Source organism: Sprattus sprattus (genome assembly GCF_963457725.1).
Source record: "Sprattus sprattus genome assembly, chromosome: 10".
Classification (NCBI taxonomy): Eukaryota; Metazoa; Chordata; class Actinopteri; order Clupeiformes; family Clupeidae; genus Sprattus; species Sprattus sprattus.
In genome coordinates this window covers 31,750,204-31,762,213 of record NC_137908.1, presented here as the reverse complement: position 1 = coordinate 31,762,213, position 12,010 = coordinate 31,750,204, and the positions used below count along the sequence as shown (strand labels likewise).

Here is a 12,010-nt window from a genome sequence, read left to right as displayed (position 1 = left end):
AGACTAATTATTTATTTATTTTTCTTTTAGCAAAGAAACGCTTAAATATAGTGTACACTATAAGAGAGTGAAAATGAGAGAGATTTTAGAGGACATTTATGATCTTAAACTGTGCTAATAACCCCTGATCGTATGGCATCTTTACTGCCCATGTGTTTATCTTTGCACCATATATTTGCCCAGAAGTCTGATTAATTGTTATGTTTGCATTAGAGCTCCAAAGTGTTTGTTCGTTACCACTGAAAGAGGAACACGATATTAGAAAGATTTAAAGGCTGCCGTAAATCGCTGTGTGAATGGAAAGTCCGAAAAAACGAATTGCTCTCCCTGATACACAGTTAATTTTCTCCTGGCACAGTGTACTGCAAGAATCTGACAAGGTTGCTCTATAATTACCTTCAGCAATGCTCCTAACCCGACAGAATGCATTCCCACTTGGCCTAATGCGTCTTTGCACAAAGAAAGAAACAAAGTATCCAAGTGTGTTGGTCCCTGTATGGTGAGCGTTGCTGCTGTGTATCAAACGCTGGTCTGAAGGGTGTGCTTATCGGGTAGAGCCAGGACGAAGGGGAACAGGATCCCCTTGGCTGTTGTGAGGACGCTTAGGTCTTCGGCGACAAAGCTGGGTAAGACCTCGTCAGCCAGGAACCTCATGGTGAACTGCCGGCTCACACAGTAGATCACGTCACCCATGGTGACGCATTGGAAGGCAGGGCAGTGCGGAAAGCGCTTAGTGCAGCACTCGTACCACAGCCGGGCCACGGCATGGTAGCGGTACACGTTGATGCCGAATGTAGAGTTCACGTCAAATCGGTACAGGAAGCTCCTCACTGCCACCATCTCGGTGGTCCTTTCTTTGCTGCCCATGATCAGGCCCTTCCGCCAAGTGTTTGACTTGGGGTTGTAGCGCAGGAGGGTATACCTCAAGGTGCCCCCTGACACGAAAAGCTCGCCGTTGCACGCTGTAGCGTGGTGAGCGACAGCAAATGTGTCATTGGGCAGCGGAGCGACGAACGACCATCTGTTGGCACGCGGGTCGTAACGCTCCACAGTCGACAGGCACTCGCCCCCGATGGCGTAGACGTGGCCTTGAAGAGCAACCAGCTTGCAGTGGGGCCTGGCCTCATTCATAGGACATATTTCACTCCAAATGGAGGTCACGGGGTTGAAGCAGAACACTTTCCTGGAAGGCACCATGGCGCGGTCGGAGCCCTGGCAGCCGACCGCCACAAACAGATAGTTGTCCATGGTGCACATGGCTGAGCCGACAGAGACGACCTCTGGTGGGATGTCGCACTGGTAGTGCCAGGTGTCTTTGTAGTCATCGTAGTAATACAGCTTGCCAGACATGTAGGGACTCTCCTTTGTCTGTGTCGAGGACCGTCTGGACCAGTCGGGCGACTCCATGTCGGCCACCATCAGGCATCGCCTGCCTCTTATCCGCAGTCGCTGGATCTGTTCCCGGTCCCCTGCTCTCAGCCTACCATACAAGCCTGGGTCCCTGAGGACCTGGAGGTAGTTGTCAGACATGACTCGGAGAGACGCCTGCTGTAGAGCCGAGTGGCTGTGCTTCTTGGCCAGGCTGAGGGCTTCTAAGCAGTTGCCTAAATCGAGTTTCCCCGTCAGACTTTCCCAATCGGCACTAGCCAGGCTCTCCAGGGGGATGTGTAAAAATTTGGCCCCAGCAACCGTCTCCAAGCTTGGCTCGTCCGCCAACTCTCCGGGGCCCGAGATGTCTTTGTCAGGTGCCGTCAGGCTGATGGAGCTGGGAGGGATGTCTGCAGATAGCGAAGCTGGAGAGTGGCTGTGTGGCGGATCGGAGGCTTTCCCTGTCAGGCAGGAAGACTGGCGCTCGAGGTTAGCAGCAGCCATCAGGTAGCTGTCCTTCCGTATGAGCCCCCTCTGAGGCTGGCTGTGGGGAGAGGGTCTGGGGCTGCTGGGAGACTGGCCATCATCCATAGACCCCTGGCTGAACACCAAATCTCGTATAATCATAGGGGGACTGATGGGGCTTGGCGTGCGAGGAAATTCATTACTGTTGCTGCTGCTGCTATGTCGAGTGACTAGCGTTATGGGATATGGCTGCAGCCTAGCCCCGCTATCATAATGAATACTTGTGGGGCTGCGGGGGGAGTTTATATCCAAAATCGAATGGGATGAGGACTCAACATAATAATCATAGATCTTTCCGCGCACAACGTTCCCCTCTCGTGGGCCCTCCAGCACAAGGTTGCCCTCCTCCACTTTGACCTCCGCCTTGGACTGGAAACTGGAGAAGTTGCCCTTGTGGTTCAGATCTTGTATGAGCTCCCGGCCTACTTCCACAGCGCCGTCCAACTTCTTCAGCAGGCACGGGGACCGACGCCCGCTGGGGCTGGTCGGGCACGGGGACAGGCGTCCAGCTGGCCTTGCTGGGCATGGAGACAGGAGTCCAGTTGGACTTGCTGGGCAAGGGGACAGCCGCCCACTGGGGCTTGCTGAACCATTCTTAGCCACAGATGGAGGTGACAGGGTTGTGGCCAGCTTATTAGCCTCCGCTGCCTTTTTTGCTTCACACATAAATGAGCTGCACTCCTCTTTGGTGCCCTGGCTTCTCTCCTCTGACACTGCTGTCATGATCTGTTGAACTGCAGCGAAGTCTGGGGCTCTGCTGGGGCGTTCACCCCCGTGTGCGTCACCTCTTTCAGGTGTGGCCGCTGAGCACACAGATATTTTCAACACCTGGCGACTGGAGCTGCCATCTCCTGCAGTGGTCTCCGGTGTCACTCTACCGCGGGGGCGCAGCTCCATCCTGCAGCTGCTGCATCGCTTTGGGGTCGAGCCGGAGGCATGGTTATTGATTAAGGATGATGGTGATGGTGATGGTGGTAGTGATGGTGGTGGTGATGAAGATGATGGTGGTGTGCCGGCGACAGCTTCATTCGGCTTAACCTGACCCTGACGCTGACCCCTGGAACTGTAGAAGCGGTACGCCCAAGAGATGAATAATACAGTGGCCACGGACAGCGTCAGCTTCCCCAACAGTTGCATGTCCAATCGCGCGCCCGGCACGTCCACTGTGGGCATTTCTGGACTAGCCGCTGGTGCTGGACCGCGCAGGCTGTTTACTCTGGACGCAGCTCGCTGCCAAAGTCAACCCCCTCAGCATGACCAATGCCCAGTCACTCCCTGTCCTCTAGTGCTGATAGCCACAGCAGCAGTGACAGCAGCACCAAACTGCAGGCGCCGTGTGAACTCAATGCGCTCCTAGTCACGCCAGGAACCTGATACTTGCACAGACTGTATTTGCATGCCACGTTAAGGGGAGGGAGGGGCCCGCCACGCTCCACCTGAAGCAGATCTGAGATCTGTTTTAAAGCAAAAGAGAAAGACAGCAATAAAAAACACCACAACACAATGGCCTAATGATAAAAGGGGCTGATATTCAAGGGAATCCAACAGTTAAAGCGAGCATGTTGGCTTTTTTTTGCCCTTTATGATAATCACCAGCCAAAATGAGTCTGACTTTCCTGGCCCGATGAGTCATGGCTGCCCTCTGAGGTGCCGTAGTGTTTGCACATACCGCTGTTAGGTTGGTTGTCCGGAGGGAACCCGAATTAGAGCTATATTTCTCTATTTGCTGATACGTCCAAAAGATTATGATGATAGATAACAGAGCCGGAGGAGCAAACACATGGACACGGTCCGTGTATAGGATGTCATTTTGACTTGAGGGTGGTGCTCAGCTGATACGCTGTGTTGACAAAGCCTTCTGTGACCGGGAGAGCAGTGTTTGCATACAGACTGAATGGCGATCAAAGGTCTATTGACATGACAACTCTTTTGCCTTCTTCAGAGGAGAGTAGGATGAGGGCATTTTCATGCATACACATAGAGTATATGAGGCGTGGTGGTGGGGAGGAGGCTTATTTATGAATTAGACACGTTCATAAATAATACACTGTGATAATCCTTTTTGATATTCCTTAAGCACATTTGGTGGGCGCCTTGAAAGTGATATAGCTGTCCATCAGCAGCTCGGCACGCATGAGGAATGTTGACTCTACACACCAACTTCATCATCCATATTTATGGCCTACACACACACACACACACACACAGTCAAGTGCCATCTCTATTACTTTGTATTTCTCTCCCTCTCTTTCTTCTTTCTCTCTCACACACATATACACACACACAGATATGTGTATTACTTTGCCCTGATCTCTCTCTCTCTCTCTCTCACAAACACACACACACACACGCACGTGCACACACACACACACACACACACACACACACACACACACACACACACACACATCCACAGTCATCAGTCGCACAAGCCTGTGATTTGGCAGCTGCCACTGAGCTTCCTTTCTGTTTTAATTGGTGCTGCTGAAAGAATGCGTTTAACCCACTGCCTCATGAAGAGCGGTTGCATCAGCAGTCTGCTGACCCTGAGGGAAACTTGACATTCGAACGCTGCTTCTCCTGACGCAGATGCTGTTTGGCCACCGGATAGCGCAGGCATTATGCAGCACAAAGGGAACCTGAGGCTTCAGCTGCTCTCTTTGGTGAATAATTCACTACGGTGCCACAAAAGCCTGCTCCTTTGCCCCCACAACACCATCCCACTTCCATTCCTCTCTCCCCCATCCCCACACACTCATCTCTACCTGTCTAACTGGGAGTTTGTGGGGCTATACGGTGTGTATCTGACAGGGCCAGTCCGGTTCATTGTACTGTCATTGTACTGTCTGTCCCCCTTTTTGGCTTTCTCTCATTCTCTCTATCCAGTTCTTGCTCTCCCTGCCTACCTCTCTCTCCCTCTCTCTACCTCTCCATAATATGGATGCTCCTGGGCTGCCATAGGTGGCTGTTTCTCACATGTTATCAACCTGTGTTTGGATTTCAGGAAATGTGTCACAAACCACATGATCAGAGGCGTGACAGAGAAAGAACAGAAGAAGCACACAAACAGAGGTTGGGCAAATACAGAGAGAGAGAGAGAGAGAGAGAGAGAGAGAGCGGGAGAGAGAGCGGCAGAGGCAGAGAGAGGGAGACAGAGAGGAGAGAGGGAGAGAGAGTGAGGGATAAAGAGATAGAGAGAGTGGAAGAAAGAGAAAGAGAGAGGAAGAAAGAGAGAGGAAGAAAGAGAGAGAGCGGGAGAGGGGAATAAAGAGAGAGAGGGAGAGAGAGAGAGAGGGAGCGAGAGACAGACCAACAGCGAGTGTGAAAGTGAGGAAGGGAAAGAGAAAGGCATGAGACATTAAGATCTGTGGGGCATTGGCACTATGCCATTGGTGTCAGGATAATGAATGTCAATGTGATTACTCCAGGAGCACCCCAGGTCTCCCAGGCTGGGTGTATTACAGGCCATAATATTTACAGCCATTTGCAGCTCACGCCTGGAAAGAGTTAAGCAACTCAGGCATGAGATACAGCCCTGGCTACAGCATTTACTGTGCAGTGTATTTCATCCCATAATTTCACAACCTCTGAAAAGATATAATGGAGTTTCCTGCAGAGAGAGAGAGAAAAGGCTCATAATAATGACTGTTGACGGAGTGTAGCTGAATGATTGAAGACTTGATCTACTCTCCGGTGTCATTATTAGAGGGTAGGGAGAAATCACATTGTTTCACACACATTGGTTACATCTGACATGCAGCCAGTGACTGTAAGGTGCGGCTTTTCATGGGACACAAACACACACACACACACACACACACACACGCGTTGTTCCCTCTGCTACAGCAGCCGGTGTTTATGTTTAATCTGTCATCACCGGAATATCAAGCAAACAATCTGCATTTCATTTCCCTGTTTGCCTCCGAGAACCGGCTGCAGGCCCCCTGTTTGAGCGAGGAGAAGAGCTTGCGAGATGGAGGCTCTCCTCCCTCCCTCACTGGGACAAACACGATGAAGAGAGTCACACTGGCGTGTTGTTTGCACCTAAATACCATCATTTCGTAAACAGCACACTAATAGTGTGGGTTTAATTCAAGCAAAAATAATCAAGCCATTAAAATGCAATTCAAGCATTTTTCCCCACACCTCTATAGTTGCTGATAGGGCCTTCTCCTCTCCTGAATATCAATTAGGCTAAAAGGAAATGCCCAATCTCAAACAACACAAAACTACTTAAAAAACAACAACAACAACAACAACAACAAAAACTGGGATTTGCTGGGAGGAAGAAGTTTCGAGTGAAACGGTGTAGCTGTAATGAATTGCTGTGCCGAGCAATCGGGAGTGCTGGAAAGTACTCAGGTGAAGGTTGCCGGGGCGATCATTGCAAATGCATCGGCGCGCTCGTTACGCTCGCAAACCTCTCCGCACTCATCGAGCAGAGAGGAAGGTGAAGCCGCCCCATGCAGGAGAGACTCGTCCTCCCCCATTTTACTAAGCCCACCAAATCTCCCTCTCCTACCTCAGGCTTTGGGCCATAATCCTTTAATACACGGTGTGTCTAGAATAGCTTAAATTGCAATGCTTCTGAAAACCAAAAAACGCTGGATTAGTTTGCATTAGAGCCACCACGGGTGATGAAGTTGGAAGGAGGTGGGGACAAAGTTATATAATGCACGCACAGGCGAGGCAGCCCAAGAGTACACAAAGTGCTTCATTTCCTAGTCAAGATGGCCAGCCAAGGAAACAGAATGACTGAGCAAATAGTTTTGAACATTTTGTTATGTTAACAGAAGGATGTGTTCAGCAGGTTCGTTTTCCCATGGTGTGCTTGAATGAAAAACCCACAAGGTGGGGAAAGAGAAATTCAAAGATTTGTGAGTAGACCAGACAATTTATGAGAACTTGTGGGTGTTTTTTCCATCTCTGCATGTGCTCATACATTATTAATGTTAGAACACCTGCAAGGCATGTAGGAGAAAGGATGCATTCATGATTTCAATATAAAGGCATTTTTTAACCTGGGCCCTATTTTCCAAATCTTTACTAGGGACAATTTTTATGGAAATCTGTCCAGTATTGCATTTAGAACACTATAACTCGCAATCACGAAAAGGCAATACAATGTGTCAAAGTAAACAGCTACTGACAGGCTCATGATGTTATCATAAGTGCCTTGTAGCAACCGATAACGTAATTACGGCCAATAACGTAATAACGGCCAATAACGTAATAATTTAAATGTAATAAAACCAATAACGTAATAAACTGCCAATAATGTAATAAAGTCGCTGAGCCAATAACGTAATAACCTTTGGCCAATAATGTAATAACTAAGGTATCACTTCATTTTATCTTCAATATCTGGACAGAAAGTGTCCCACTTAGCCTTAATATTGCATCTTGCAACAGATGCTTAAATATCCGCCCTTACAGATACCCCTCTACCCTCAAGCCCCCCTCAACAGGAGGCCTTACAGGAGCAATTAAGAGTAATTTTGGATTAATATGTCACTCTTAGGTTTCTGTTATAGTACTCTGTGTATCCAACTCTGTGACCATGCAGGCGCTTTGATGGAGTCTTTCTAAGTTTTGTGTTGCAGTTTTCAGTATGGTATTGCAATTCACTCCCGGAACGCTAGGGGTTGCGGGAATTATCGGACCATCTCCATTGGTCTCAGTCGCCGCGACTGGTAACATTTTTTGGAGGCACACGTCAGGCTACCATAAGGGGAGCTTTACTTTTACTCTGGGATTCTCGAATCGGACAATACTGTGCTAGGGCCAGTCTAGTGTGGACGCACTCTTGCCTCTAAAAATATCCTTCGTGAAGTCAAACGGTGTAACATAAACGTGTTATTATTGCATTTCTAGTGAGAAATCAATGTCAAAATTGAACAATATAACAGAAAAACAGTATTTCATGAAGCAGAAAATACGTAATTACAAACATTTTGGTACCATTGATTTAATAGGAAGCGCTCAATCCAATATGGCGGACAAAGACGGTTTGAGCGCTTCAGAGTTCAGAGTTTTGTATATATATTCAGACTTCGTTTTGTATATATATTCAGACTTCGTTTTGTATATATATTCAGACTTTTGTATATATATTCAGAGTTTTGTATATATATTCAGACTTTTGTATATATATTCAGAGTTTTGTATATATATTCAGACTTTTGTATATATATTCAGACTTTTGTATATATATTCAGACTTTTGTATATATATATTCAAATGTTAATTTCCTGAACGGCATGCCATAATATTTATATATATATAAATAGCCTAGAGTTTCATTACATTATCAGGACTCACTATTTCTATGCACAGTTAACTTGCAATTCCAAACCAAGAACAAACAGAAGCATTTAGCACTTTCGTTCAAGATATGGAATCTGCATGCAGTGTCTTCACTTTTAGATTCTTCCAGGACCTTTCAGGGATGTGGCTTTAGATAACAATAATCTCCAGACGAACACTGCTCACTCTGCTGGGTGGAGATCAATGGAAAAAGTCTGTCACACGCATTTGACATCTTTCTCTAATCTCCAATCAGATTTTTATTCAGAATTTCATTCAGTTTCACTCAATTTCACCTTCAAAAGCTAACGTTAAAAAAAGATAACAATACAACTGGGTACGTTTGCCATTAAAGCAGCTGCAGAAGTACACCCCAAGCCATTTCAGTTCAATCTCCATTTTAATACAGGTGATATGAAACAAATGCAACAACCCTGTTTACACTCAACTTCACTTGAGCATGTACTGAGGGGCAGGGGGCAGTGGCAGAGGAGAAGAGTGGGGGTTGGGAGGCAGGGGGTGTAGTGGGGGTGGCAAGGTAGGGCGGAGTATGGTGGCTAACATGACCCTACCAGTAAATGTTAGGCAAGAGTTACGTACTGTACACAATGCAGATCACTTAAGATAATATGCAACAGGTAAATAACAGATTACACATAAGTGAGATTATGTGACAGTGTGGGAGTGTGTGTGTGTGTGTTTGGGGGGGCTTAGGGGTGGGATGGGTGGTTTGTGGAAGGAACCACTGCTGACATATGGAGGGGGAGAAATTATTCACATGCACCAAACAGTCAGACACACAGCATGTTAAGTGATTGTTTGCTTTCCTCTTGTTCATCTGCCACCCCGCGGGCATCAGCACAGGATGGGGGGGGCCATGTATCAGCTTTTGATTAGTCAGTAGTTCCAAAGCCTTTTAACGTTTGATTTGTTTTTCTCTTTTTTTTTTCATCTGGAAATAAACACTGGGATGACCATACACAAGTGGAGGAGAGAGGGGGAGAGAGAGAGAGAGAGAGAGAGAGAGAGAGAGAGAGAGAGAGAGCGGTGAACTGCAGACCTCCCAGCTTCCGTTCCCCAGGAAAAAGCCCCGAACCCCTTTAGCTTTACATTTTTCTCATTTATAATCTCCATTATTTACAGGGATGTACACAAAAATACACTTAAAAAGAGGCTTCTCCACATCTGTTCGGAAAAATCACACTAGAATTCACAAGACTGTTGAGTTTTTATATGTTTTTTTTTGTATCTTCTTGTACTTTCCAGCCACGAGCCATTGCAGAGAAGAAAGAAAGAAAGAAAGAAAGAAAGAACGGAAAAGCAAAAAAAAAAAAAAAGGAATCTCCATGAAACAGCCATAAAACTAAATGTCAAAGGGGAAGAAAAGAGTCTCATTTTTTTTTTATTCACATTTTTGTTCCCATGGATACCTGTGATGAGGTGTTGGGAGCCATGGCCCATATTACAGAAGGGTCTCTCTCTCTTGTTCTTTAGTCCTGGCCACCGCCGCGTGAGCACAAACAATGTCTGAACACACGGAACAAGCCAAGGAGCTCTTCCAGGTTCTCTTTTTTTTCCCAAAGAGGATGTATTGATCCAACAGTGTATAATTGGGGAAAAGAAACAAACAAACAAATAAAAGAAACAAATAAAACTAAAATGAAAAAAGCAAGTGTATGTGTGCTTGTGTGTGTTGGTGTGTGTGTGAGTGTGTCTGTGAGTCTGTATTCATATTGGTATGCAAGTGTATGTGTATATGTACGTTTGGAGGAAGGGGGTAGCATAGGACACAGGGTTTATGAAAGATAGTGCTTGTTCTCTTATTATCTTATGTTTCTTCCTCTTAATATGGGTATTATATAATATCTTTATATTTTTAATGTATGTATTGTTTCTTATATAAAAAAAGAAAGTCATCCTGTTTATGGACATTGGGAGGGTCTCCAGTAGTACTGTGTGTGTGTGTGTGCTGGTATATGTGTGTATGTATGTTTGTGTGTGTGTGTGTGTGTGTGTGTGTGTGTGTGTGTGTGTGTTTGTGTGTGTGTGTGTATGTGTGTGTGTGTGTGTGTGTGTGTGTGTGTGTGTGTGTGTGTGTGTGTGTGTTGGAGAGTTCACGTCATCGCCACAGTGACTGTGAAGGTGAGGATTATCCATGTCCGGCCAATCGCTCCCACCCGAGGCGCTGCGTCTGCAGAGACAGACAAAGAACTATCAGTCACACGCGCACACACACACACACACACACACAACCACACCCACACCCACACCCACACCCACACACACACACACACACACACACACATACACACACATACACACACACACACAAACACACACACACACACACACACACACACACACACACACACACACACACACCCACACCCACACACTCGCATCCGAGAGGAATCCCCATGCCAGGGCTAGTCAGCATACATGCAGATGGACTCCTAACACATAAACATACTGCCTTGGGCCGCATACTACAGGCAGACTGTTCGAAGCGCCACGATCACGACTCAAATAAAAAACACTTGATGGTCGAAAATGAAGTGCACTTTACTCGGAGTGACTCATGGCGTGGCCAAGTGAGAAAATTTAAAAAAATGCCTTTATATCAGATTCATGATGCCACTCTAAATACTGATTTGAAGGCTTATTACATCATCACTGGCATGGGCTGGGGCTTTTCCGTAGAGTGCGTGAGTAATGAAGGAGCTTTAAGTGTAAGATAGAGTCTACTCATGACTACAAGCGCACAAACTGAATTTCCAGGATACATATTCCTACTACAAAAAACACCACCAAGCCTCTCCCTTTTCTCTCACTTAGTACATCCCCTCCCCTGCGTACACACCTAGCTATAGTACTTTCAGGTCAAATAGTTCCACTACAAAATTACCACCAAATCACTACCTCTTCTTTCCTCTGACAGACTCTCTCCCTTGCTTCCATAAGTAGCCAAAGCATTTTCAGGACACATGTCTCTACTACCAAACTCCCTACTCCCTTCATCTAGCAGACTGCCTCCCTGCCTCCATAACTAGATTCCAGCCCTGAGGGCCTCATTGATTTGGGGGTGCTCAGCAGAGGGGAGTGGGGCCTGGCGGTGGTGATGGTGATGGCGCAGTGATGGCAGTGTGTTTGGCCTCCTGGCTCAAACATGCAAGCGGCAACCTGCCGGGCCCTTTGTTCTACAAGAGATTTGACTTGCATGCGAAGAACGGAGGGGGGGAGAGACAGAGATAGAGGGAGAGAGAGAGAGAGAGAGACAGAGATAGAGGGAGATAGAGAGAGAGAGAGAGAGAGACAGAGACAGAGATAGAGGGAGAGAGAGAGAGAGAGAGAGAGAGAGAGAGAGAGAGAGAGAGAGAGAGAGAGAGAGAGAGAGAGAGAGAGAGAGAGAGAGAGAGAGAGAGAGAGAGAGAGTGTCTCTATCTGCTGTGGTCGCCAGCCTCGCCTCATTCAGACCTGATTCTGTCCTGGCTGCAGTACACCTGCTACGTGGCTCAGCATTTGCATATTCTAATGTACATCCACAGACAGCAGTATGAGGAGGCTGAGGGGAAAAGAGAGAGAGAGAGAGGAGGAGAGATGAGAGAGAGAGAGAGAGGTACAGAAAGAGAGAGAAGAAGAAATAGGGAGGGAGGGAGAAAGAGGGATAGGAAGCAATAGTGTGAGGCTGAGAGAGCAATAAAGATGAGGGGAGAGAGAGAGGGATGAGAAATGGGGAATGTATGAGTGGGAAAAGAGAGAAAGACACATAAGTCGGAGAGATGGAAAAATAGCGATAGACAGAGATAGAAAA

At 47.0% G+C, this 12,010-nt stretch overlaps 2 protein-coding genes across 2 annotated transcripts in view; both read right to left on the bottom strand.

The window, feature by feature from the left end:
- Nucleotides 1–519: 519 nt before the first annotated feature.
- klhdc7a (kelch domain containing 7A) lies at nt 520–3,066 on the bottom strand (the record flags this gene model as incomplete). The annotated part of the gene is made up of 1 exon (XM_080845909.1): nt 520–3,066. The coding sequence occupies one exon, from the start codon at nt 3,064–3,066 to the stop codon at nt 520–522; it is 2,547 nt and encodes an 848-aa protein (XP_080702035.1).
- A 7,247-nt stretch (nt 3,067–10,313) lies between these two features.
- igsf21a (immunoglobin superfamily, member 21a) overlaps nt 10,314–12,010 on the bottom strand; it is a gene marked incomplete at both ends in the record, with an annotated part of 223,211 nt that continues 221,514 nt past the window's right edge. Inside the window, one exon of the mRNA XM_080846672.1 lies at nt 10,314–10,390. Within this exon, the coding sequence (XP_080702798.1) occupies nt 10,314–10,390 (77 nt within the window). The remainder of the gene's footprint in view (nt 10,391–12,010) is intronic.